Source organism: Colossoma macropomum, unplaced genomic scaffold, assembly GCF_904425465.1.
Source record: "Colossoma macropomum unplaced genomic scaffold, Colossoma_macropomum, whole genome shotgun sequence".
Lineage (NCBI taxonomy): Eukaryota > Metazoa > Chordata > Actinopteri > Characiformes > Serrasalmidae > Colossoma > Colossoma macropomum.
In genome coordinates, this window is record NW_023494808.1 from 12,220,060 (window position 1) to 12,243,642 (window position 23,583).

General features: G+C 39.7%; 1 protein-coding gene across 1 annotated transcript in view; it reads right to left on the reverse strand.

The window, feature by feature from the left end:
- Positions 1-846: 846 nt before the first annotated feature.
- ppp3r1b (protein phosphatase 3 (formerly 2B), regulatory s1ubunit B, alpha isoform, b) overlaps positions 847-23,583 on the reverse strand; it is a 42,259-nt gene continuing 19,522 nt past the window's right edge. Inside the window, exons 3-6 of the mRNA XM_036557171.1 lie at positions 10,135-10,311; positions 9,883-9,942; positions 7,899-8,083; positions 847-5,448 (exon numbers count right to left, since the gene is read on the reverse strand). Coding sequence (XP_036413064.1) covers positions 5,401-5,448; positions 7,899-8,083; positions 9,883-9,942; positions 10,135-10,311 — 470 coding nt within the window. The 3' untranslated portion in view covers positions 847-5,400. The remainder of the gene's footprint in view (positions 5,449-7,898; positions 8,084-9,882; positions 9,943-10,134; positions 10,312-23,583) is intronic.

Consider the following 23,583-nt stretch of genomic DNA (forward strand, 5'->3'; position numbering starts at 1 on the left):
CTCGCTAAGATGGAAGGTAAGTGCGCGTTTGTTGTCCTCCATGCCTGGCTGTGCAGCACTGGTATTGTGCCACAGTAACTCTACGAAGGTCTCTGTGTGGTAAGAGCACCTGGGTGAGGTGGTGTATAAGGCTGGGGGCGGACTGTTGTAGTCCTTAGAGACAGATTAGCCCTGTACAACCCTGTAAACAAGAGACCAGACCAGGTGGAACTATGGCAAAAAGGGCCCCGAGGAGGAGTTGCAAGCACCCGGGGTCGAGGGGCACAACACCCCCCACAACCCACCCCCGCTCGTGTTGACCTTGACAGTGGACACCCTGGGACGACTGCAGCGAAGGTGACATGCTCCTGCGCACTTGAAGGACTTTGCTTTAGCTGTGTGGATCGCTGGGACAGCTGACCTTTAATGAGGGGGCTACGTGGCGGCTGACCCTAACCCTAGGCTGCCATATGCTCTCATAGCTTACGCAGTCTAAGCTGTAGCCCCACATCCCTGCAAAACCGACTGTTGGCGTTGTTTTTGATGTTTGTTCGTTGAGTTGTGTGCATTTGTGGTGTGTGTTATGTTATGGGAGCCAGGGAAGTGGGTTATTTGATGTAAAGGGGGGTTTATTTGGTGACTTCCACTGTTGGTGATGCTGTATTTTAATTTTTTTAATTTTATTTTGTATTTTTGGTCTCAAATAAAAGAACATTCTTCAAGCAGAAATTCTGGCCTCTCCTGACTCTGCTTCTGCACAATGCCCCGACAGCAAAGTGCGACATAATGACAATTTATCCTGATAACGATGTCATCATATTGCCTAGCCCATATATTATTCTCATACCATAAATGAACAAACAAATGTTTTACAAGTTTCAAATGTTTTATTTCTCATTGTCATGAGTGACATTTCAATGGTTCCCACAGCATATGACGCAGCATGCAGAGATGAAGAATAGGCCTAAACAAAAACAGAAAATCCTAAGACTGAAACATTGTTTTTTTTTTTTCAAAGTTTCAAAACCTCCCTTTTCTTCCCCCAAAAAACCGCCACCGTCTCACCGATATCATAGCAGATATAACAAACCATCCACCCCTAACTTAAGTTATACAAAGCACTGAAAATCCAAAGCAAGGAGCACTAATCGTACTACGGTATTAATAACAAAGTCTGTACAAAACAATTCGACCAAATCATGAACGAAAACGAAAAAAAAGAAAAGGAGACCCCCTTTTCAACAGCATGCTGCTTCAAGAGGGGGCAAAGGTAAAGCCTTGCTTAATGTGACACTGATTTAGATTATTATATTCATCTCATTATCATAAGAATTATGGATACATGTAGTGGAGTACTTTTTTTATCATTTCAATATTGAAAACATTTACCAAAAGTTTGGCAACATCCATATATTTATATGTAACTGTCATTCATAGCCTATAATATCAATTGTACGATTCATATGTAAACAAGAGGATCGTTTTCCAAAAGTAGGACCTACATGCATAACAAAAAGAAAGAAAATAAATGATCATAATACTAACAGAGAAAGAAAAAAAGACACCCTCCCATTATCATGCAAAGCACATCACAAGACCTTAACAGGTCTTATTCGGAAAAGACGTTTATAAGAGCCATCGGTCGTGCAGCAGAGAGAGAGAGAGAGAGAGAGAGAGAGAGAGAGAGAGAGAGAGAGAGAGAGAGAGAGAGAGAAATTGTAGTCTTCAAGAGAAAAGAGAGAAAACTGTAAGAGAGAGAATGAGAGGCGCCGTTCTGCACTTGTGCATTCGACCTACTGCCACACCAGCATGCACGCCAGGCCACGAGATCGAGAAAGCCTTATTTTTAAATTTAACTTTGTATTTGTTCTTGTTTATATTTTAAGATTTCAAAAAAATTCCCTCAACCATATTTCAACAAATAGAATGCAGACTGTGCTGTGATTGGCTGCCTCGAGTTCTGCACTGCGATTGGCTAGTAACAGTGTCTCCTGCTCTGTGATTGGCTTCTAGATCATACTCGCTTAATCGATTCCACCGAGGCGGCGTTTATGAAAACCCAGAACCTCCTACTTTTCACCTCAAAGTGTTCACTAAACTTTAGCGATGTGAGGTTGGGAAGAAACGAACGCTCACAGCAATCTAGTGTTTGTTTGGCTGCTTGTGGGTGTATAAAAAGCTCAGTAAAAATCTTTTACACCAGAATGGTGTATATTTACACACTTCATGTATTTTTACAGTCAATGGCAATTCACTGTTAATATAGCTCGGAAAATGACGACAGCACGCAGTTTGATTAAAAACCTTGTTTCAGAACAACGCGATCTTGCAATTCTCCAGGCATCTCCCCGTATTTAGCAATATCATACACAGGTAGCATATTGTATGCAAAAAAAACATTAAAAATCTGCATAAAAAGCATAAGGCCAAAAAGATACTTCACAAAAGTAGGCGAACACTGATGTGACCAGCTATGCAGACAGGTTATTGTGTGTCGTTGCGTTCTAAAAAGCGTTGGCATGCAATTTATAACGCAACACAAGCTGCATTCTGAGCATTGCAGCAAGGGGCGCTATAGTGGCAGCCAAGCCTGGCCAAGCTGTCAATCCATATATCTCATCTTTTCAATCTGACTGAACAGATTGTGATTCAATCATTTAGACTGAAGCACCTAACACGTTTCTACTGTTCACATGTTTAGAAGTTATGTTGGAATGACAGTGACTCCAATCCAAACTCCAAACTCCAACTTACATATCGCACTCTTGAGTACTGAGTGTTTCACCTGCCACAGTAAATGTAAGAGCGCTGGCCAAGCGTTGTCATCTGCGTTCACGTACTTGCGTTGAATATATTTCTGGTGAGTTTCTAAAATGATGAGAAACAAGAGGTAACTAGGGATTGGTTGGCTGTTAAAACAGAGTCTGAAAGTCTGTAGTTCCCACTTGGCCATGAACACAGGATAATCCTCTGTGTCAATACATGCCCTCACATACCTCACCTCACCACTCGGAAACGCATAACAAAACCACTTGCCAACGACCAGTGGATTTTTCAAACGAAACTGACCTCGGCTAGGTTAGCAGCAGTTAGACAATTAGCAAGCTAAGCAAACTGGAGAGGTTGAAATGCACAATAACTTTTTTTTTAATAACTGCTGTGTTACTTAAACTTCAGGTTTACAATGAAAACTGCAGTGTGCATTACTCCTTTTTTGTTGTTACTAGCTGTGTTGATAGCTTAGCGAGCTAAAAGAGTAATGAAACTGCATCAGCAGTCATGTATAGCAGGTAGCTGTAAGCACATTTGTAGCTTACTACATAAATTCCAGATTAAATAGCTTGATTGTTTTGAATTTTTCAGTATTTTCAAGTATTATATTGTTCTGGTTTCAAAACGGCTACATCTGCCATTGAGCTAGTACAGTAACGTGATGGTAAGTTGATGTTAAAAATGGTATTGAAAATAAGGAAGATTCTGAGTACTGACTACTAGCCATGAGGAGACTACTCTATTAGCCAATCCCAGCACAGGAGGCAGAGTTTAACGCAATACAAGTTGAGAATCGTGCAGCAAAGCGGCAAGCGAGTGCTGAGAAGCCAGTGTTTCAACGTAAAAAAGCTACGATACAGCCGTTTTCTTTTATTAAGTTATACTTTATTTCTATGCACTGTTGTTCACGCCATCAGTTTTCATCTTTCGACGCACCTATAAATTCACTGACCCCTTTCAGTTAGCTCATAAAGCATGAGAAAGTGATCTGAGTAAGGGGGGTTATGGGGAAAACTGAATCAGTTCCGACAGCCGATTCTACTGCTTTAATCACTCTGAATTAAAAAACTGTAATGATCACTTCTCAACTTTGCATTTTACTAGTCTGCCATGTTGTAGCTACCTAGCCTACGTTTTCAATAAATGCTATCCTTTCAACTTCAGAGCAGTCCATCCTCCAGTCCCCTTTCCTCAAAGTTTCTAATATACAAATATTATTCAATCACATTTTTTACAACGCTGCCTGCAGTCAAGTTGGAAAACTGATACAAACAAAATAAACCATATCTCACTGTGGGGTATATGTGTGACAGTAGCCTATGTGCTGATCCTCCATACATACTTTTTTGAACGATGAGTGGAAAAACAATCAGTTATTATTGTATTATAGTAATGTTGCAAAAGTTGATAAATGCAAAATGCACACACACACACACAAAAAATGTTGATAGGGATGCAGATGGCACTATTCCATCCTATAGCAGTGTATGTGTCGCTATCTGACAGCTGAAAAACCTTTGCAGAAAAAAAACAAACAAAAAAAAACTAACAAAAAAAAAATCTATATCATAAAAGTAAACCATAAAGTCTGTATGTGCACAACTTCAAATGTTTTTGCATTTTATTCTACTCCACTGGATATCAGAAAGCAAGGACTGCATTTTAACACCCTGACAGTATAAACAGTGCACACATACTCACACATACATACATACGCACACCCCGTATTACAAAACACTAATCAACTCCTTTCGTTTCGTGATATCTGATGCAGACGTCCAATGAAAAAACAACTTTTTGAACCTGTTAGCAAACTCCTGTTGGTGTATTTCGTGCAGTACTTTCCGACAGAGCCCAAAAACATCTCCCAATAACATTAAACAGCTTTAGATAGTAATTTATACGTATATATTTATTTATATATATTCACCTATTTTTATAAACCACATATATATATTTATGCTTGATTGGCACTTGATGCTCTATCTGCGCGTTTGTGATGAAATCAAGTACATCGTGTTACGTCTCAACTGCTTAGACAATTTTCCCTGTACACCTACATCCTCGCTTTTAAAAAAGACAAGACCAAAAATAAATATAAAAAAGTCCCCCCTGCAAAAACGAAAAGAAATCGTAACTAACGCATACATACAGACACTCATACAGATATAAACACATGCTCTCTCTTCCCCTCCTCCACCAAACTGAAATGCTTGCTCAGTGTCAGAAAAGCCATTTCTCCAGCTGTCCTACCAAACGCCAGAACATCGTTAGCAGAAGATGCTCAATAACACTTAGAATGATTGGCGTCTTGAGACTACTTTTTTTTTTTTTTTTTTTGTTTTTTTTTGGGAGGTGGCGGGGGTAATCACACAAAACAAAATACTTTCATTGGAAAAAAAATAAGAGGGGGAGAGAGAGAAAGAAAGCAAGTGAAAACCAGGGGGAAATAAAGGGGGAGCAAGAAATAGAGAGATAAATAAGGGCAGCGCATTAGCCAGACACTGTTAGCTGATTCTCAGACATGGAGGAGAAAGCAGAGAAGAGAAGAGAAAGAGAGGAACAGAGAGCTAGAAAGGAGAGAGAGAGAAAGAGAGAGAGAGAGAGAGAGAGGCAGAGAGGTGTTTGGTGAAGGGGCCGTCTGTCCATTCACACATCCACGACCATCTTTTTGTGAATGTCTAATCCACCGACCACCTGAAAGACACAGAGGACAATGACATTAGTGCAACACTAGTAGGCCGATTTCATAGACAGACAGAGAGACAGACAGATAGAATGAAAGTGACAATATCACAATAATAGCTTCAGCTTTTTTTTAATACTTGCCAGATTAACCTGAACTTTGTTTTGTTCCAGTCAGTCTGTAAAGCACTTTAGAGCCCATCTTGTTTGCCGCTTATACTCTGTTTGTTTCTGGCTAATTCCAGTTTGTTTAGTTGTTACATCACAGCTGCTGACTGAAAAGCTTGATTAGAGGCAACAACAGGATTAGAATTTGATGTAGTCCAGCTGTCATACTTCTTTTGAATCTTACCGAATGGACCGCAGGCCAAATACCTTATAGAAGTCATCTAACGCATTCTTGTACTGCTTCTGTATGCGCTAAAGTAGAAAAGCTAAAGTGCAGCATAAAGTGAGTTATTACTTGGTAGCCAGTGCTCAGTGAAATGATACTGTAAAAACCCTACACTGTTATCCCAAGATACCATACTATTATCCCAACTAATTGATGCTCTAGCAGGGGTCTTTTTCGTATGGTTCCTGGACCCAGCTAACATCAGTCAGAGGAGTTAGCCCTGCCTTCTCAGCTACATCCTTAACAACGCATCCTAGGCAAAGTACTTCGTGCCATGGATTCCACAAGATGTTGGAAACATGCTTTTGAGATTCTGGTCCATGTTGATATGACTGCATCAGGCAATTCCTGCAGATTTTTCAGGTGCACTTTTCATGCTGTGAATATCCCGTTCTACCACTTCCCAAAGATGTTCTACTGGATTCAGATCTGGTGACAGGGAACGTCACCGATGAACACTGAACTCACTGTCAGGTTGAAGTAACCAGTTTGAGATGACTTTTGCTTTGTGACATGGTGTATCGTCATGTTGGAAGTAGCCATTAGAAAATGAGCCATGGGTCGTGTAGGGATACACATGGTCGGCAACAACATTTAAACAGGCTGTGGCATCCAAGGAATGATTGATTGGTACTAACAGGCCCACAGTGTGCCAAGAAAACATTCCCCATGTCATTACACCAACTCCACCAGCCTGGACTGTTGACACAAGGCAGGTTGGGTCCGAGGTTTCATGCTGCTGGTGCCCAATTTTGACCCTATCATCTTTGTGCCTCAGCAGAAATCAAGATTTATCAGACAGGCTACATTTTTCCAGTCTTCAACTGTCCAGTTTTGGTGAGCCTGACCCAACTGCAGTCTCAGCTTTCTGTTCTTGGCTGACAGAATTGGAGAACCCACTGTGGTCTTCTGCTGTTGTAGCCCATCCACTATAAGGTTCAATGTGTTCTGTATTCTGAGATGCTTTTCTGCCCACTACAATTGTAGAGTGATTATAGTTTACCGTAGACTTCCTGCCAACTCAAACCAGACTGGCCATTCTCTGTTTACCTTTCTTAGCAAAAATCCGCAGAGCTGCTGCTCACAGGATGTTTTTTCTTTACAGCACAATTCTGGGTAAATTCTAGAGACTGCTGTGCATGAAAAATCCCAGGGAGTCAGTGCTGTCTGTGTGTCGCCTGGCACCAACAATCACGCCGCGGTCAAGATCACCGAGATCATTATTCTTTTACCAGCAGGTGAACAGGTGTTCCTAATAAAGTGCTCGGTGAGTGTATATGGAATATGTTGACACCGTCCACTGAGGAGAAAATACTTCATGTGCAAGATGGGAAATCTCCATTAGCATCCAAACATCCACTGTTGTAATGTTAGCTCATCAGTTCGTTCTGAATAGACACCTTCCTTTACTCATCCAAGATAAAAACCTACTGATTTCTCTGGGCTATTATTAAATAATATAACGTTTTTTATTTTTAAATTCCAGTGTTATCATCTAAAAAGTAAGTCAGAAGCCCTTTGCTGATTTTGGCCAAAGTCCTTTTTTTCTCTTTTGTTGTTGGTTTTATTTCTTCCCTGCGGTTGCCTAGATATCTATTCATTAACTCTTCTGGATACTTGAATATGAAAATTGCACATTCCTAAAAGGTACATCAGACAGCTAAAAACAAAACTTTTGTCCATTTATATAGATACAGTGTGTCAGAAACCACAAACCTAGTTGAGATTGTTTAGCAAGCTATTTAATTAGCACAACGCTAATGTGGTGGCTGCAAGCTTCCATAACTTGTTAGCCACATTAGTCTTGTAGCTCCAGTGCAAAACTAAAGAAGCAAACGTCAGATACTAAACACATCTTGGCTGACAGACTACATTTGGGGTAAAGGGGAAAAATCCATTTGTAACTTTCCAGTATGAACCTCCCTTAGCTGTTCTCCTATTGTACAGACTTAATTTTTGGCTTAGTTCGTATGACTAACTGAAATCTCTGCTTTGTGAAACGGCCTTCGGGACCAGAGAACACTGTTGTAGAGCAAAACAGCCTTGACCTTGGAGACTCCTCACTCACCGCACAGAACTCCTCAAAGGATATCCTGCCATCTCCATCCTTGTCGGCATTGATGATGGTCTTGTCAACGATCTGCTGAAGCTGCGTGTCCTTTAAGTTGTTGCCCACCATCATCTTCAGCACCTGGAAGAGCTCACCATTCGATATGTAGCCGTCCTTATCCATGTCGTAAATCCGGAATGCGACTGTAGACAAAGAACAAGGATGAATAAAAGGGAAATATGAACGAATGAGAGAAAGAACGACGTAAGCACGAACGATGCAACACAAAGATATGCAGAATGTGGTCGTTTGGGTTCCACTTCCTAACCAGTACTCAGCCATTTAATAAACGGAAACCTGACCTTAGGTTTATTAGGTTTATGTCCCTGTTGTATATTAAAGTTGTTATTAATAAACGGAAAATGCTGAAGCCAGTTAGCATTAATCAACTAAGATCATACTAATGAGCCCCTTTTACCAAATGATCCCAGAATTTCTGGGTGAAATATACCTGTAATGCTTACTTAACACTAACAATTCATTAAAGACTATAACTCTTTTAATATTATCCACCGATCAGGCATAACATTATGACCACCTCCTTGTTTCTACGCTCATTGTCCATTTTATCAGCTCCACTTACTATATAGGTGCCCTTTGTAGTTCTACAGTTACAGACTGTAGTCCATCTGTTTCTCTGCATATTTTGTTAGCCCCCTTTTACCCTGCTCTTCAGTGGTCAGGACCCCCATGGACCCTCACAGAGCAGGTACTATTTGGGGGGTGGATCATTCTCAGCACTGCAGTAACACTGACGTGGTTGTGGTGGGTTAGTGTGTGTTGCGCTGGTACGAGTGGATCAGACACAGCAGTGCTGCTGGAGTTTTTAAACACTGTGTCCACTCACTGTCCACTCTATTAAATGCACCTGCGTTGTTGGTCCACCTTGTAGATGTAAAGCCAGAGACAATAGCTCATCTCTTGCTGTTCAGTATGAGCTAATCATCCTCTAGTCCTTCATCAGTGGTCACAGGACGCTGTTGGCTGGATATTTTTGGTTAATGGACTATTCTCAGTCCAGCAGTGACACTGAGGTGTTTAAGAACAGGGTAAAAGGGGGCTAACAAAGTATGCAGAGAAACAGATGGACTACAGTCTGTAATTGTAGAACTACAAAGTGCACCTATATAGTAAGTGGAGCTGATAAAATGGACAATGAACCTAGAAACAAGGAGGTGGTCATAATGTTATGCCTGATCGGTGTATGTAGTGCACTTTTTTTCTATTTTAAATTTTTACTAGTTACCTAAATGTTCTTATAGCAAAAATGCCATAAAACATCAAGAAAACGTTGGAGGGGTCCAGCTGTTGTGATTGCATTTGACAAATGACTGATTATTACTTCATGTAATACTTCATGAAATACTTAAGTCATTATTATATTCTTTTTACCCTGCAGCAGTGTTCTGTACAGGGGACTCCTCGTCAAGGGAGTCCTGAGAAAAAGGAGCCACCTTGAAATTGGAGCCAAGGTTTCATGCACGAAGGTGAGTACTACTCAGTTTCATGTTTTTAATTAAAAATTTAAATGACTTTGTACTTTCCAATGGCAGTACACAAATGTATTTGTAAAGAAACTCATTTAAAGAAGACCAGAGCCTAAATGTTTCTATGCTGACAGATGCTGGATGTACTAAGAGGTTCCACTGCAGTTCTATAGTCACGCAGTACTTGAGTAGCTTTTGACCTGCTACTCTTCTATGTCTATTCAAGCTACTTCTACTGCAATTATTATTTCACAGACTTACAGAATTACATTTTTTATTTATGGCAACTAAATATAGTCTTGTGAACAGCCTGTTCATAACAATTTGGCACTTCAGTTGCATTGTTGTGAACAACACAAAAGTGACGAATAACCTTAGGACAAATAATGATTTCATAATGGCACATATATCATAATAGCGAGTGTGAGGATGTGGTCATAAAGCTTTTCACTCACAGCGTAATTTCTGCTCCTTGTCTCCTTTGACACTGAACTGAGAGACTCCCTCAATAAACTCTGCAGAAAGAAAGAAAGCAGATGAGATTCACACCTGTTCAGGTAAAGACTCCAAACATGGGTAAGTATAATAACAGAAGATGTTCACAGGCTGCTTATCAGTTCAATAAAGACTAATAAGAGACTAACTCATGCATAATAAAGAGTACATTGGATATGGGTGCGAATATTCTTAACCCTACTGAAACCCACCTTTGAAGTCCACTTCACCATTGCCATCTGTGTCAAATATGTCAATGACTCGTTGAACCAGCGGGTTCTGCTGGAGCTCAGGCAAGGACATGAACTCCTCCACGCTGAGAGAACCAGAGTTATCTAGGTCGAGTTTCTTAAACCTCTTCCCTAGTCTCTTAATCTCATCAGCATCGACTGAAATAGAGAGAGAGAGAGAGAGAGAGAGAGAGAGAGAGAGAGAGAGAGAGAGAGAGAGAGAGTTAACACTGACTGGCAAACACAACAGATCTGCACGTTTGAGAAGAATTAACAAAATTTGCTAATTTTTTTTTCATAATTCTCTTTCAAAATTAGCCAGAATCAACAACATCTCAGACCCAAAGAGTCATGATGAGCTAAACAGAATCAGACTTACACAAAATGCACAAAAATTCTATGGAAAATCACAAGCAAAATTTAGCCAAAAATGTCCTAAATTTACCACTTAATAGACAGGCTGCTGAACATATGTATCAAGAGAATACAAGGAGTGCTGAACACTGGCAGGACATTATGTCCTCCCCTGCCACCATCTGAGGACCATGTCATGCCAGATTATGAGCATATATATATATATATATATATGTTTTTGACAAAATTTGACAGTGCCTGTTGACCTTTACATTGTCTGTAAATTTCATGATCAATGAAATCAAAAGAAATGTCTGAAAATTGCTTGAAAATACATCTGGTTCCATTGACTTACATTAAAAGTCGAGCATGTTTTTTATATATATATAGAACACCACGTCATTTGTGCAGTTTTAAAGCAACTACTCTTGTAATATTCTTTAATATTCCCATTACGCATAACCCGAGTTTTGGCAATGCATAAGCTGCGCTATTTGGCAAGCTAATAAAGTTTAACAAACTGGATTCTGAATTTAACTGTAATAAAGAGAGAAAGGTGCACACAAGCTGCATTTACATATTACAGGTTAGACAGAAATCACAGAAAACACAAGTTTACAAACATCTAATCTGTTTGCATGAGTTTGGCAGCTGTCATTCACCACTAGCACTTCCACATGCATTCAAAACAAACTCTTGATCACCCATTGTCAACAGGCGCTCACATCTGCCATCATAGCCCCATTCCAGTAAGCCTGTGAGGGGATCTCACCTGCTTTCTTGTGCCTGGTAGTCGCAGCCATCTCCCCAGAAAACAAGTGCTAGATTGGGCTGCAGGTGGAACTCATGGGAAGGCTGTTACTTTCCCCGCCCTCACCACAGGGGTTGCTAAGCTCTCTAGACTTACTCACAGAGCCCCACGTGGGATGTGTACACTCACACACACACACACACACACACCCGTAGTAACACACTGACAGCTGTTCATTAAGCTAATAGAGATGAGTAGACTACATCTGTAGTCATGTCATAGCACAGAATGGTCACTGGGTGTCCCTTTGTACACTATTACCTCATAGGCATGACAGGTCACTTCGTTAGCGTTCGCAGCGTTCAGCTACACAGTGAAGTTTTGTTCATTTTTATAGCTCACAGAAAGTCAGACTGTGTCCTAAACCACACTGCCTAGTCTGTGCACCCTTAATGAAGACCTAGATGCGTCTTGAATGGGTTGAGGGCAGTTGTGAGGATGTATTTATGGAAAAGATTTGGGCGACTACTGACTTTGCGTTTATTATCAAAGTTAGTCTCATAGCTCCAGTTTAAAACTAAAGAAGCAAAATTTGGACATTAAACGTCTCAGCTAACTGACTACATTTGGAGTAAGTTAAATATTGTGCCCATCAGATTTTTCATCATCCCATTTCAAACGGCTGTTATCTGCCAATCCGAAGTGTAAGTAATGTGCTGACGGTTGAGACCTGAATCATATCTGTTGTCAGTAAAACATGGTTTCCTATATTGTATATTATATAAATATAACATTATATCTGCCAAGATCAGTTATCAGGATTTTATACGGTAGTTATCTGACACCAGATTTCATATCTAACATCAATATAACCACAACACATTTAATCTGTCTGTATTGTGCCGCCCTAATGTGTGTTTGGTTGTGTGTCCTCTTTTAACACTTGCGGTAGTTAGGGAGCTATTAAAACACTCCAGCATGCCCTCCTGAGGCCTGGCCTCAGCCATTATAACCCAAATGTGTCTCAGAGGAAGTCTCTATCTCTCTCTCTCATACACACACATTTTCTCTCACACTCCCTCATGAAAAGTCTGACATTTTAAATCTACACCTGCTAAGAAAAGAAACATTAAAGAAACATTAAGCACCAAGAATCTCTTTCTGTCATACTACAGCCTCTTAGTGATCTGCATATTTCTGATTGTCACTATTGTTTAGTAATCCAGTGCTATAATAATTAATTTATTTTGACACTTAATGAAACAACATAAATGAATGGGCGCAACTAATTAATAACAGTAGTATAATATTTTATAAAAACAAATAAAAAAGGAAGACTTTTTTAAATATCTTGTATATTTAAACACACTGTTGTGCCAAAACATTATGACCACCTAATGCTGAACACGCTGTTGGTCTGCCAAAACAGCTCTGACCCGCTGAGACATGGACTCTACAAAATCTCTGAAGGTGCTCTGTGGTATCTGCCACCAAGACTTTAGCAGCAGATTCTTTACATCTCTTAAGTTGTGAGGTGGAGACGCAGCGGATCAGACTTCTTGTTCCACAACATCCCACAGATGATCAGACTGTGATCTGGGGAACTTGGAGGCCAGGGAAACACCTTGAAAACACAATGTGTGCAATGCATTATCCTGCCAAAAGAGGCCACTGCCACGAAGGGGTGTCTACTGTCTGTTTAGGTACGTGGTATGTGTCAAATTGAGGTCCACGTGAATACCCAGTAGGGGTGGGAATCTCATGATTCGATTTGATTACGATTCAGAAGCTGCGGTGCGATTATAAAACGATTATCGATGCATCTACAGGAATTTTTGTTCCTCTTTTTTTGTTTTATTAATAAAACAAATGGAAGGCTTTCATTCACTGCTCTTGTTTGGAGCACATGAGACACTGGCTGCCACTCATCTGTGATAAAATGCGCAGTTACAGTTATCCTACCTGTTTTCTTCAGTGATTCCATAACTTTGGTTTTGGTCTCGTTGTAGAGAGTTGTGGGGGGGTGATCGCAACATGTAATATGGTAAGGCCAATATGCGGCTCCACAGCAGAATTAGATTTTTAGGTAAAAATAAAATAATCCTCCTTTACAGTGAAATAAAGCTCTGCTGATCGTTTAACACAGTTTTAACACTAAATGGTCTTAAACGCTGGAGTTACTGTAGCCTGCAACTGCTAGTTCACCTAGCTAGTAGCAAACGAGGAGGCAAGAGAAAGATTTAAGACAAACATCGCTAATTTGGAGACGAACAGATGTTTATAAATCACTCCAGCTGGTTTCCTGATACGTTTAATCTGCAACGAGAAACTGTCAAAAAAAGTCGTGAAGCTGAAATCAGCTTCTCATTCAACAGGTTCTTGTTTGAATTTTCTCGTTCCACCTTAAATGGTGCAGCAGTTACATTCTGGCACCTGAGGCACCATTTAAGGTGGAACGGGAAAATTCGAACAAGAAGCTGTCGAATGAGAAACTGACTTCAGCCTCGTAGAACATTTGAGAAAAGTTTCCTGCTGGAGATGCGAGAAAATCAGCTATAGCTGAGCTAAAGCTTAAAGCAGAGCAAAGAAAGTCTGCGTTTTTGTTTGTATTATATTTTTAGCCTATACTAGTACATTAGCATGCTGAGACGTGCTGAGACATACGTACAGCCAAGAGGGTAAAACGGACTCAAAATGTTGTGGCTCCCAAGGTGGTTTGATTTTTGCTGAAAGGACAAAATGACTCTTATTAACATTTAAGTTGTGAACCCTGCACTAGCTTTAATGTAGTGTGCCGCCACAGGCTGTCCGGGCGCTGCACTACCGCACTTTGCAAAGTTCCACCTTTTGTGTTCCATCAACGTCACGTTATCAATTCAAATTTAGAAAATCGATTTTTGACATTTGTGAATCGATTCAGCATCGTGCACATCCGAATCACGATGCATCTAAGAATCGTTTTTCCCCCCACCCCTAATACCCGGACCCAGGGTTTCTCAGCAGTAGGTGTCACACACTCTCCTCTGACTTGTCTTCTTCCCACAGTGCATCCTGGTGCCATCTCTTCCCTAGGTAAATGGTGCACATGTACCATGCAATGTAAAAGAAAATGGGACTCACTGGACCAGGCGACCTACTTCTATTGCTATTGGTCGAGTGTGGATGCCCGCATGCCAGTTGTGGCCACTTAGCATGGGCACTCTAACTGATCCGGCTATGCAGCCTCATATGCAAGAGGGTGCCACATTCCTCACATAATCATCAGTAAAAATTTCTGTGACTTGTGCTGCAGTACTGTCGGTTTGGACCAGACAGGATGGCCTTCGTTGCCCTCATGCATCGATGAGCCTTGAGCACCCTATAGCCTGTTGTGGGTTCATGGTTTGTCCCTCCTCAGAACACCACTGGTAGACAAAGTACCCCACAAGCCTTTCTGTTTCAGAGATGCTCCGACTCAGTCCTCTGGCCATAACGATTTGGCCCTTATTAAAGTTGCTTAGGTCTTTACACCTGCCAAATAATCCCACATCAAACATCTTGACTACAAGAACTGACTGTTTGCAACCCAAAATATATCCCAGACCTTGATATATACCATTTTTATGAGATCACCAACATTATTTGCTTCATCTGTGAGTGGTCATAATGTTGTGGCTTATTTGTGTATATTTTAAAGTAAGAAACAGAGCCTGATAGACTGTACACATTTTAATATATGTCACAGTAAGAAACAGAGCCTGATAGACTGTACACATTTTAATATATGTCACAGTAAGGAACAGAGCCTGATAGACTGTACACACTTTAATATATGTCACAGTAAGGGACAGAGCCTGATAGACTGTACACACTTTAATATATGTCACAGTAAGGGACAGAGCCTGATAGACTGTACACACTTTAATATATGTCACAGTAAGGGACAGAGCCTGATAGACTGTACACACTTTAATATATGTCACAGTAAGGGACAGAGCCTGATAGACTGTACACATTTTAATATATGTCACAGTAAGGAACAGAGCCTGATGAACACACCCATTTATGTGCACCCATGTATTTGTTTTTACAAGTTTATGTATTTACATGTGTATCACTGTTGGATCAAAGGATCAACTACTAACTGTAAGATATATTTACATATATATATATATATATATAAAACATATTTAAAAAAGCTTCCTTGTTCACAATACATCACTACCTGCCCTTTGCATTGTATGAAAATTTGTGTCATGAATGGATCAACAGAAATGATCCAACATTAACTGGAATAAAACGCTGTTCCATTAACTCACATCGAAAAGTCCAAGATTTTCTCCCCTCTACTGAGAAGTTACCAGTACCGTGCAAAAGTCTTAGCAAAAGGCACCTTTTCAAAAGTTCAAAACCGTTTCTCTTTGCAATGCAAACATTTTTTCAAAGAGGTTAAAACAGTTTTGGTTCTAGATTTGTCTTCGATGCTCCCAGCCACTGTATGGATTTGTTACATTTCATTACCGGCACATGTGATTTAATTTAAAGAAGTATTGATGAGCCAATCAGTTAAACAAGCACATTTACATACATAAATCACTTTTTTGTATTTTTTTTGTATTTTGTAAATCACTGTATTGTTATTTGTACGTATTGTAATGTTACTATTTTTCTGAGTTAAAAACATGTGCTGGCCAAGCATTTCTCAGGTGTCTAAAACCTTGGAGCAGTAATGTTTACATACATTACACCCCATGTGACAAAAAAATGCAAATACAGGGTGTCCCAAAAAAATGACATCATTTCGTAGTCTAATAACAGCCAATTCTCCCTCAAATGGTCTCAAATTTTAACAAAATGTGTAAAAACTAACCAAGTTTAATTTTTAATGTTTTTTTTCAGGTTGAAGAACGGCGTTCACTAGAAACGAAAAGGCATTTTGTGTGTTAGAATATGCTCAAACACAGTCAAACAAGAGTGTGCAGTGAGCATTTTCGAGAAAACTCAATAAAAATGCACCAACTGGGAAAGCAGATTTGGACACGGCACAAAAAACTCAAAGAGAAAGGCTGTCTGTGCAGAGCAAAGGGATCTGGACGAAAACCAGTATCGGAAGATATTACATTTGTGAAGCTGTGAAATCGGTTATAAAATCTACATCCCTCTGAATTTCTTGCTCGGATTTTGATAAATAAATCTTGTATTGTTCAACATGAAGCCTATTTAATTTCGTTTGCCTAAGACATCCAGTGAAATTATGTAAAAATATGCTTAATTTTCACTTTCAAAATCTATTTAACACATATTTTGGCACACAGTTGGCGTACGGCATTTGTCTGCAAACTGGAACTCACAATCTCTATTTATTTACTTAATTTAACATATTGGAAAAAAATAGAACATGAAATATATGAGCCATAGCTTTAATACAGGCCACATTTAGTTTTTTTCCTAATGTTAAATGTTCTCCCCAATGTTAAATTCATCAAATAACATGCAGAACGTACAGAAGTGTGCTCTCTGTAGAGGATGTATTAACTTATTTTCACTTAGAAAATCAATAAAACACATTATTTGACCAGGGGCACCCAAACTGTTGCACACAACAGTAAATCAGTGTGTTTATCAGGCTCTGTTTCCTACTGTAAGTGAGAGCAGATGGAGAGAATATGCATCACCATCTAGCATTGTTAAATGCATAGAGGAGGTAAATTTTAATCAGTGATTTAAACTGTAATCGTGACTTCCCTAAATAGCGCTTCAGGGTGTAAATAAAGGCCAAAGAAACTGTGTGCAGTCCAACTCTCCCTGTCCTATTTACAGCCTTTACAGACAGCTCCCGGATTAGCTGAAGGCACATGATGTAACTGGTAAAATTCTCATTATCTATTAATAAAACAGGGATTGACCCTGATAGCACTAAAACCAACTGATACAATCAAACCAAGAAGCTGGCGCACATTACAGGATGCCACATTGGATCTGTTACAGCTAAAGGACCTGTTCAGTTTAAAGCAGGAAGTCAATGTCTGGTCACTTGTAAAGGGCAATATTTTGGATCTGGAGTACATTGACTGCAATACGATAAAGCCAAGACGAATTAATGATGCTGAAATAGAGCTGCCACTATTGATTATATTAGTAATCGAGTAATGTACTGACCAATCAAAGCTTAATGGGCATCCTAGCCTATAAAAAACACCAAACTAAGCAGGACATTATTTACCACTGACTGACAAATAAGCAACTGTTCAACCAGTGCTACTGATTTAGGTCTATAAAATGCTGATGTTAATTTAATTTAATTTCCCATAAACAACATCTCCTACTTGAATAGGTGGGTCTATCATATAAGTTGATAAACGTTTTTGAACTATACGCATGACGGCGCAATAAGCAACTGCATTAATACACAATTCAGTTGATGTGTGCAAACATTTAGTATTTTACAGTGGCTTTGGATGTGGCTCAACCAATCATACTGCAGAATCAAAACTATCCCTTTTATAACTGATTCTGAAGGGCTGTGCTCTTGCTTTTAGGTGTTTAATCGACAACTAATGATGGTCAGTAATCAGTCAAAAATTTGCTAAAATTTGCATTCCTGGACCAAACAAAAAAAGGGGCTTATTTCAACAATAACAAACCATGCAGTGCCTTTCAGAGCTTGCAGAAAGTTTTGTTGGAAAGCATAAAAAGTAGGCTTTTTTAAAAAAAACAGCCATTTATAGGTAGTACACCAATTTATATTTGCCACACAGATTGTGCATGCATATCTTGTTGCTGTTGGATCAAAACCTTACATTTCCATTTTTCTCTTTCTTCCTTCCTCTTTTACATCATTTGTAAAATGATGCCAATATGGCGTATGTATAACACCACAATACTTCAAGACATTTTTTACGATACACAATATGCTTTACGATGTTTTGTTTTTCTCAGGTTACAAAAGACAGGGCATCAGTACTCCTGAATTAAAGAAAAATACTGTCAAAACCATAAATACAACGATTTTTATTATTATTTTAACATATCACATACAGCAATGCTGTAAATCCAACTGAATTACAAGTCTATCAAGCTTTTTGTAATAAAGCCTGCAGCTGTTATTAGAGTACTGACAACATCCACAGCATGCGCAGAAAAGCATTTGGTGACATAATGTGAGTATTTATGATAGCAATAAATGCTGTAATACTACCCACCCCTAGGGTTAATTTACACTGTGTGAACGTTTCGTGATGCACGACCAACAGAAATAGAATAGAGTAGTAATGATTCACAAAATTCAGAATTCGATTCAATAAAAAACAGTGGGGTCTCGATTCGATACACATGTTGACACAGCAAAAATAAGGAGTGGCTAAAAATGTGAATATATTAATGTTTCCATTTTCAGTTTATTAATAGGTCTACAATGTAATGCACACACACACACGGTGAAGCCCACTCCCTCATGGGGAAACCCCCCCATAGCAACAAGGAAACCCATCTCTGACTGGGGGGGGTAAGACTGTGTGTGTGTGTGTGTGTGTGTGTGTAGGTGTTCACAGAGCCTGGTGCGCTTCTGACAGAGACACGATATTCTTCACACAGCTTTCATAATAGCTCTCCACTCGTTTTTCCTCTCCTCTCTCCTCCTGTACCATACACACCAGGAGTATAATGATGTTGCCATCGCAATGCAAAACTGTGACAGCGCACATGGCAGAGAGGGAAATATGCACTACGGAGAACTGTTTCTGTTAATTATGCCGTCTCATTGAACTGCATTGTTTAAACTGTTTCCAAAGTTTTCACATGAAAAGAACTCTCCTCATGCTTTCCAGCTCTGGTGTCAGTGTTCAGTTGTGCAACAACGTAATTATAGTCGCCGTTTTTTTCATTTGACTTTTGTACAACATCTCATTATTTGAGGTGCCAGTTTTCGAACACTGAAATAACTGTGTGGTCACTCGTTCCGTTTCAGAATTAGAATCAGAATCACTTTATTTCACCTAATGTGTCACACATACAAGGAACGTATCTTGGTGAGTGGACACATGTATGACATACTACAGACGTAACATATGTGACATACTAAACCAGAGGTCAGCAACCCAAATGTTAAGTAGAGCCATTTTGTCATTTCAACCAAAAATCAAACCACCTTGGGATCCACAACAGTTTATGTCCATTTTGGCTGTAAATATGCCTCAGTACGTGCTAATGTACCAGTATAGACTAAAAAACATTATGTAAACGAAAATGTAGACTTGCTTTGCTCTGCTTTAAGCTTCAGCTCAGCTACAGCCGCATTTCCCGCATCTCCAGCAGGAAACCTCCAAAAGTAGAATAGCTTCATATTTTACAGTGGCTTTGGATGTGGCTCGACCAATCAATTTCAGAATCATTTCAGAATCAAAACTATCCCTTTTATAACTGATTTTAAAGGGTTGTGCCCTTGCTTTTAGGTGTTTAATCACCAATTAGTGATGGTTGGTAATCCGTCAAAAAATGTAAATAATTTTTTTTTATATAAAAAGGGGCTTAATTCAACAATAACAAACCACGCAGTGCCTTTCAGAGCTTGCAGAATGTTTTGTTGGAAAGCACTAAAAGTAGGCTTTTTAAAATGTTTCTTCGTACAGTAAAAAACAGAGGCATTTATATGTATTTTTTGCCACACAGTTGTATAATTTTACACATGTGTACGCAAAGCTTGTTGCTGTTGGATCAAAACCTTGCATTTCCAAAAGCAGAACAGCTTCTTGTAAAATGTCTCTCAACATTCAACTTTTTACGAGGCTGAAGTCGCTTCTCATTCTCCAGCTTCTTCTTCAAATTTTTCTGTTCCACCTTAAATGTAACGGAATGTAACTGCTGCACATTTTAAGGTGGAACAGGGAAATTCTAACAATAAGCTGACGAACGAGACGCTGACTTCAGCTTTGCGACTTTTTAGTGTTCGACATTTTCTCGTCGCAGATTAAACATATCAGGAAAGCAGCTGGAGTGCTTAAAGGTCCAAATAAGTCAGTTTGTGTCTAAATTATTGATGTTTGTCTTGAATCTGTCTCTTTGCCGTTTCGTTAGCTACTAGCTAGCCGACACTGTTGTCTGTGTTGCTGTGACCAGCAGCCTGCGCGCCAACCTTCAGGGTTAAAGGGTGAATTAGCAGTTATAGGCTACATTAACTCCACCATTTATTGTTAAACCTGTCTTTGAATGATCAGCAGAGCTTTATTTTACCGTATTTTTTACTAAAAAATCTAATTCTGCTGTGGAGCCCCAACAGGGGAGTGAACGAGCCATATACGGCTCTGACCCCTGTACTAAACAGACCAACAGACAAGCACACAGACAGCTAAGCATTTAGCTAAGGGAAAATCAAAATAAAAATACAATAAATGGAACAAAGAATAACAAAGAGCCACGGATGTGCTAGAGAGAAGTCTGAATATCTACATGTGGAGGAAGACAGAGGAAATACACAGGCTTACAATTCAGTGAAACAATGGTTTTGTTAATATTTGCGAGTAAGTTATAAGATTATAATATAACTATAATATAATTTGCTACTCTAAATGTGTCTGAATGTGAGTATGTTTGCCAAGGAGGAACTGTTCAGGACGTGACTGAAAAGGCAGAGATAACACAGATTTATTCAACTAGGCTAACTGTTCTAGCTGGTGTTAGCTAGGTCTATTTTTCTGGCAAATAACATGTTGGCATATCGTCAACTGAGGAAAGAATAAGGCCCAATCCCATTTCTTATTTCTGCCTCTACCCCTTGTTTTTGCATGTGACCTTGTCCCTTGGAACTGAGTTACAAGGGATAGTGGTTGAAATCGTCCCCTATGAAATGGGACCCTCAACTGAAAAAGAGCATTACTTCATTAACAGCTACTAGTGCTGCTCTGTAGGTGACCCTGCCAGTCTGCAGTGACAGCAGAGGAGGGTAAAGTTCAGCTCCTCACTGCTGGGCTTTAGTTACATTTAGGGCATCATATGCCTTTAAAGGGGGGGATTCGCCAGTTATCTATTATTGCCCACCCCTAATTCTTCGGTGATATGAAGCTGAAGTTAAATATTCACCAGCTTCTCGTTCAAATTTTCCTGTTCCACCTTAAAAGGAGCAGCAGTTACATTCTGGCGCCTCAGGCGTCAGAACTGCTGAACTATTTAAGGCGGAATGGGAAATTTAGCAAGCTAGCTACCGAGACATTAGCATACTACTAGCGATATTTTTATGCTTGTTATGAAGAAAAGGACCATAATACATTGAAATTACATTAAACTAAGATAAACAGTGGTTACTGTGATTTTTTAACAGAGAAAATTCTCACATTTGTGGGTTTCTTTGGTCGCTCGTGCAGCCATCTTGCTGGTTTTTCTTTTCTTCTCATAACTCTCTGTTTGGAGTGTGTCCCTAAAAACCTCCATTTGGAGGGCCATGTAGCCCTAACACTTCACCCTATCCAACTATCTCAACAAAAATGGGGACACCCTCACCCTAGACGTGAACGCGCAAACAGAGGGCTAAGGGCTAAGAGGTAGGAGCAGGCGGTGAAATGGGATTGCTCCCAAGACAGTGAGTGCCCATCAATATCCAACGTGACACTAGTTAGCTCCGTTAGCTCTTCAGCTCATCTGAAGAGGCAGCTTCTGTTACTTGTCTAACATGAAAAACCACCAATATCCCGAAGCTGTTTTCAAATCATAAAACAGGCTTTTAAAAGTTTATTTTATTATTATCTGTGTGCTGCTATATTTTTGTGCAACACCTAAAGTTAAGCCTAAAGCCCAACATCATTTCCAGCCAAAGTCCGTTTTTTTCCTTCTGTGCAGTTAAATAGACACCCATGCATGAACTCTTACGGATACTCAAATACCAGATCAGTTGGGATGCACATTCTTAATGCACGCGACACTCAGTAGGATGTGTGCCTGTCACAAATTGCTTCATGGTATCTGTGTTATCTACTGCAGATACTGTTTTTAAGTGCGATAAGATGTAAGATATCTGTAGGTAGCAATATCTGTGTAGTACTAATAATTTTATATGGTCAAAAGTGGTCTACTGGCTGAGTCTGCTTACTTTAGGAGTGTGTTTACGACATGAACCAACTTCAAAGCACCTTCTGTGCATAATTGGATAGATATTCACCATTCACCATAAATATGTGCACTCTCATAGTCAGCTCATTTTATCAGACATACAATACATAGAGGCCTGCCAGAAAATAAATAAATAAATACATACGTACATACAGTGGTGTGAAAAAGTGTTTGCCCCCTTCCCTGATTTCTTATTCTTTTGCATGCTTTGTCACACTTAAATGTTTCAGATCACCAAACAAATTTAAATATTAGACAAAGATAACACAAGTACAGACAAAATGCACTTTATAAATGAAGGTCTTCATTATTAAGGGAAAAAGAAATCCAAACCTACAGGGCCCTGTGTGAAAAAGTGATTGCCCCCTAAACCTAATAACTGGTTGGGCCACCCTTAGCAGCAACAACTGCAATCAAGCGTTTGTGATAACTGGTAATGCGTCTTTTACAGCGCTGTGGAGGAACTTTGGCCCACTCATCTTTGCTGAATTGTTGAACCGCCTTTTTAAGGTCATGCCACAGCAAGTGAGGCCTGCAGTACGTTGGATGTTGTTGGGGGGTTCTTTTGTGACCTCTTAGATGAGTCGTCGCTGCGCTCTTGGGGTAATTTTGGTTGGCCGGCCACTCCTGGGAAGGTTCGCCACTGTTCCATGTTCTCGCCATTTGTGGATAATGGCTCTCACTGTGGTTCGCTGGAGTGTCAAAGCTTCACTTTGTCAGGCAGGTCCTATTTAAGTGATTTCTTGATTGAGAACAGGTGTGGCAGTAATCAGGCCTGGGTGTGGCTACGGAAATTGAACTGAGCTTTCCAAAGATGTGAAAAACCACAGTTAATTTATGTTTTAGATTTGGATTTCTTTTTCCCTTAATAATAAAGACCTTCATTTATAAACTGCATTTTGTGTTTACTTGTGTTATCTTTGTCTAATATTTAAATTTGTTTGGTGATCTGAAACATTTAAGTGTGACAAGCATGCAAAAGAATAAGAAATCAGGAAGAGGGCAAACACTTTTTCGCACCACTGTACATACATACGTACATACATACTCAATACCATAATGGCTGTTCTGTCAGTCATTCTTATATTCACTCACACTTGGTCCAGCACTCCTGGGTTTCCAGTCATAAAACAGTGATAATTCTGCACTGATTTGTAGGGAGTGTAAACGCTCTTCACTGATCCTGTTCATTAAGATGACAGCTCTCGAGGGAACAGAGAACAGCTGACGTTCTCTCACAGGAACATTCG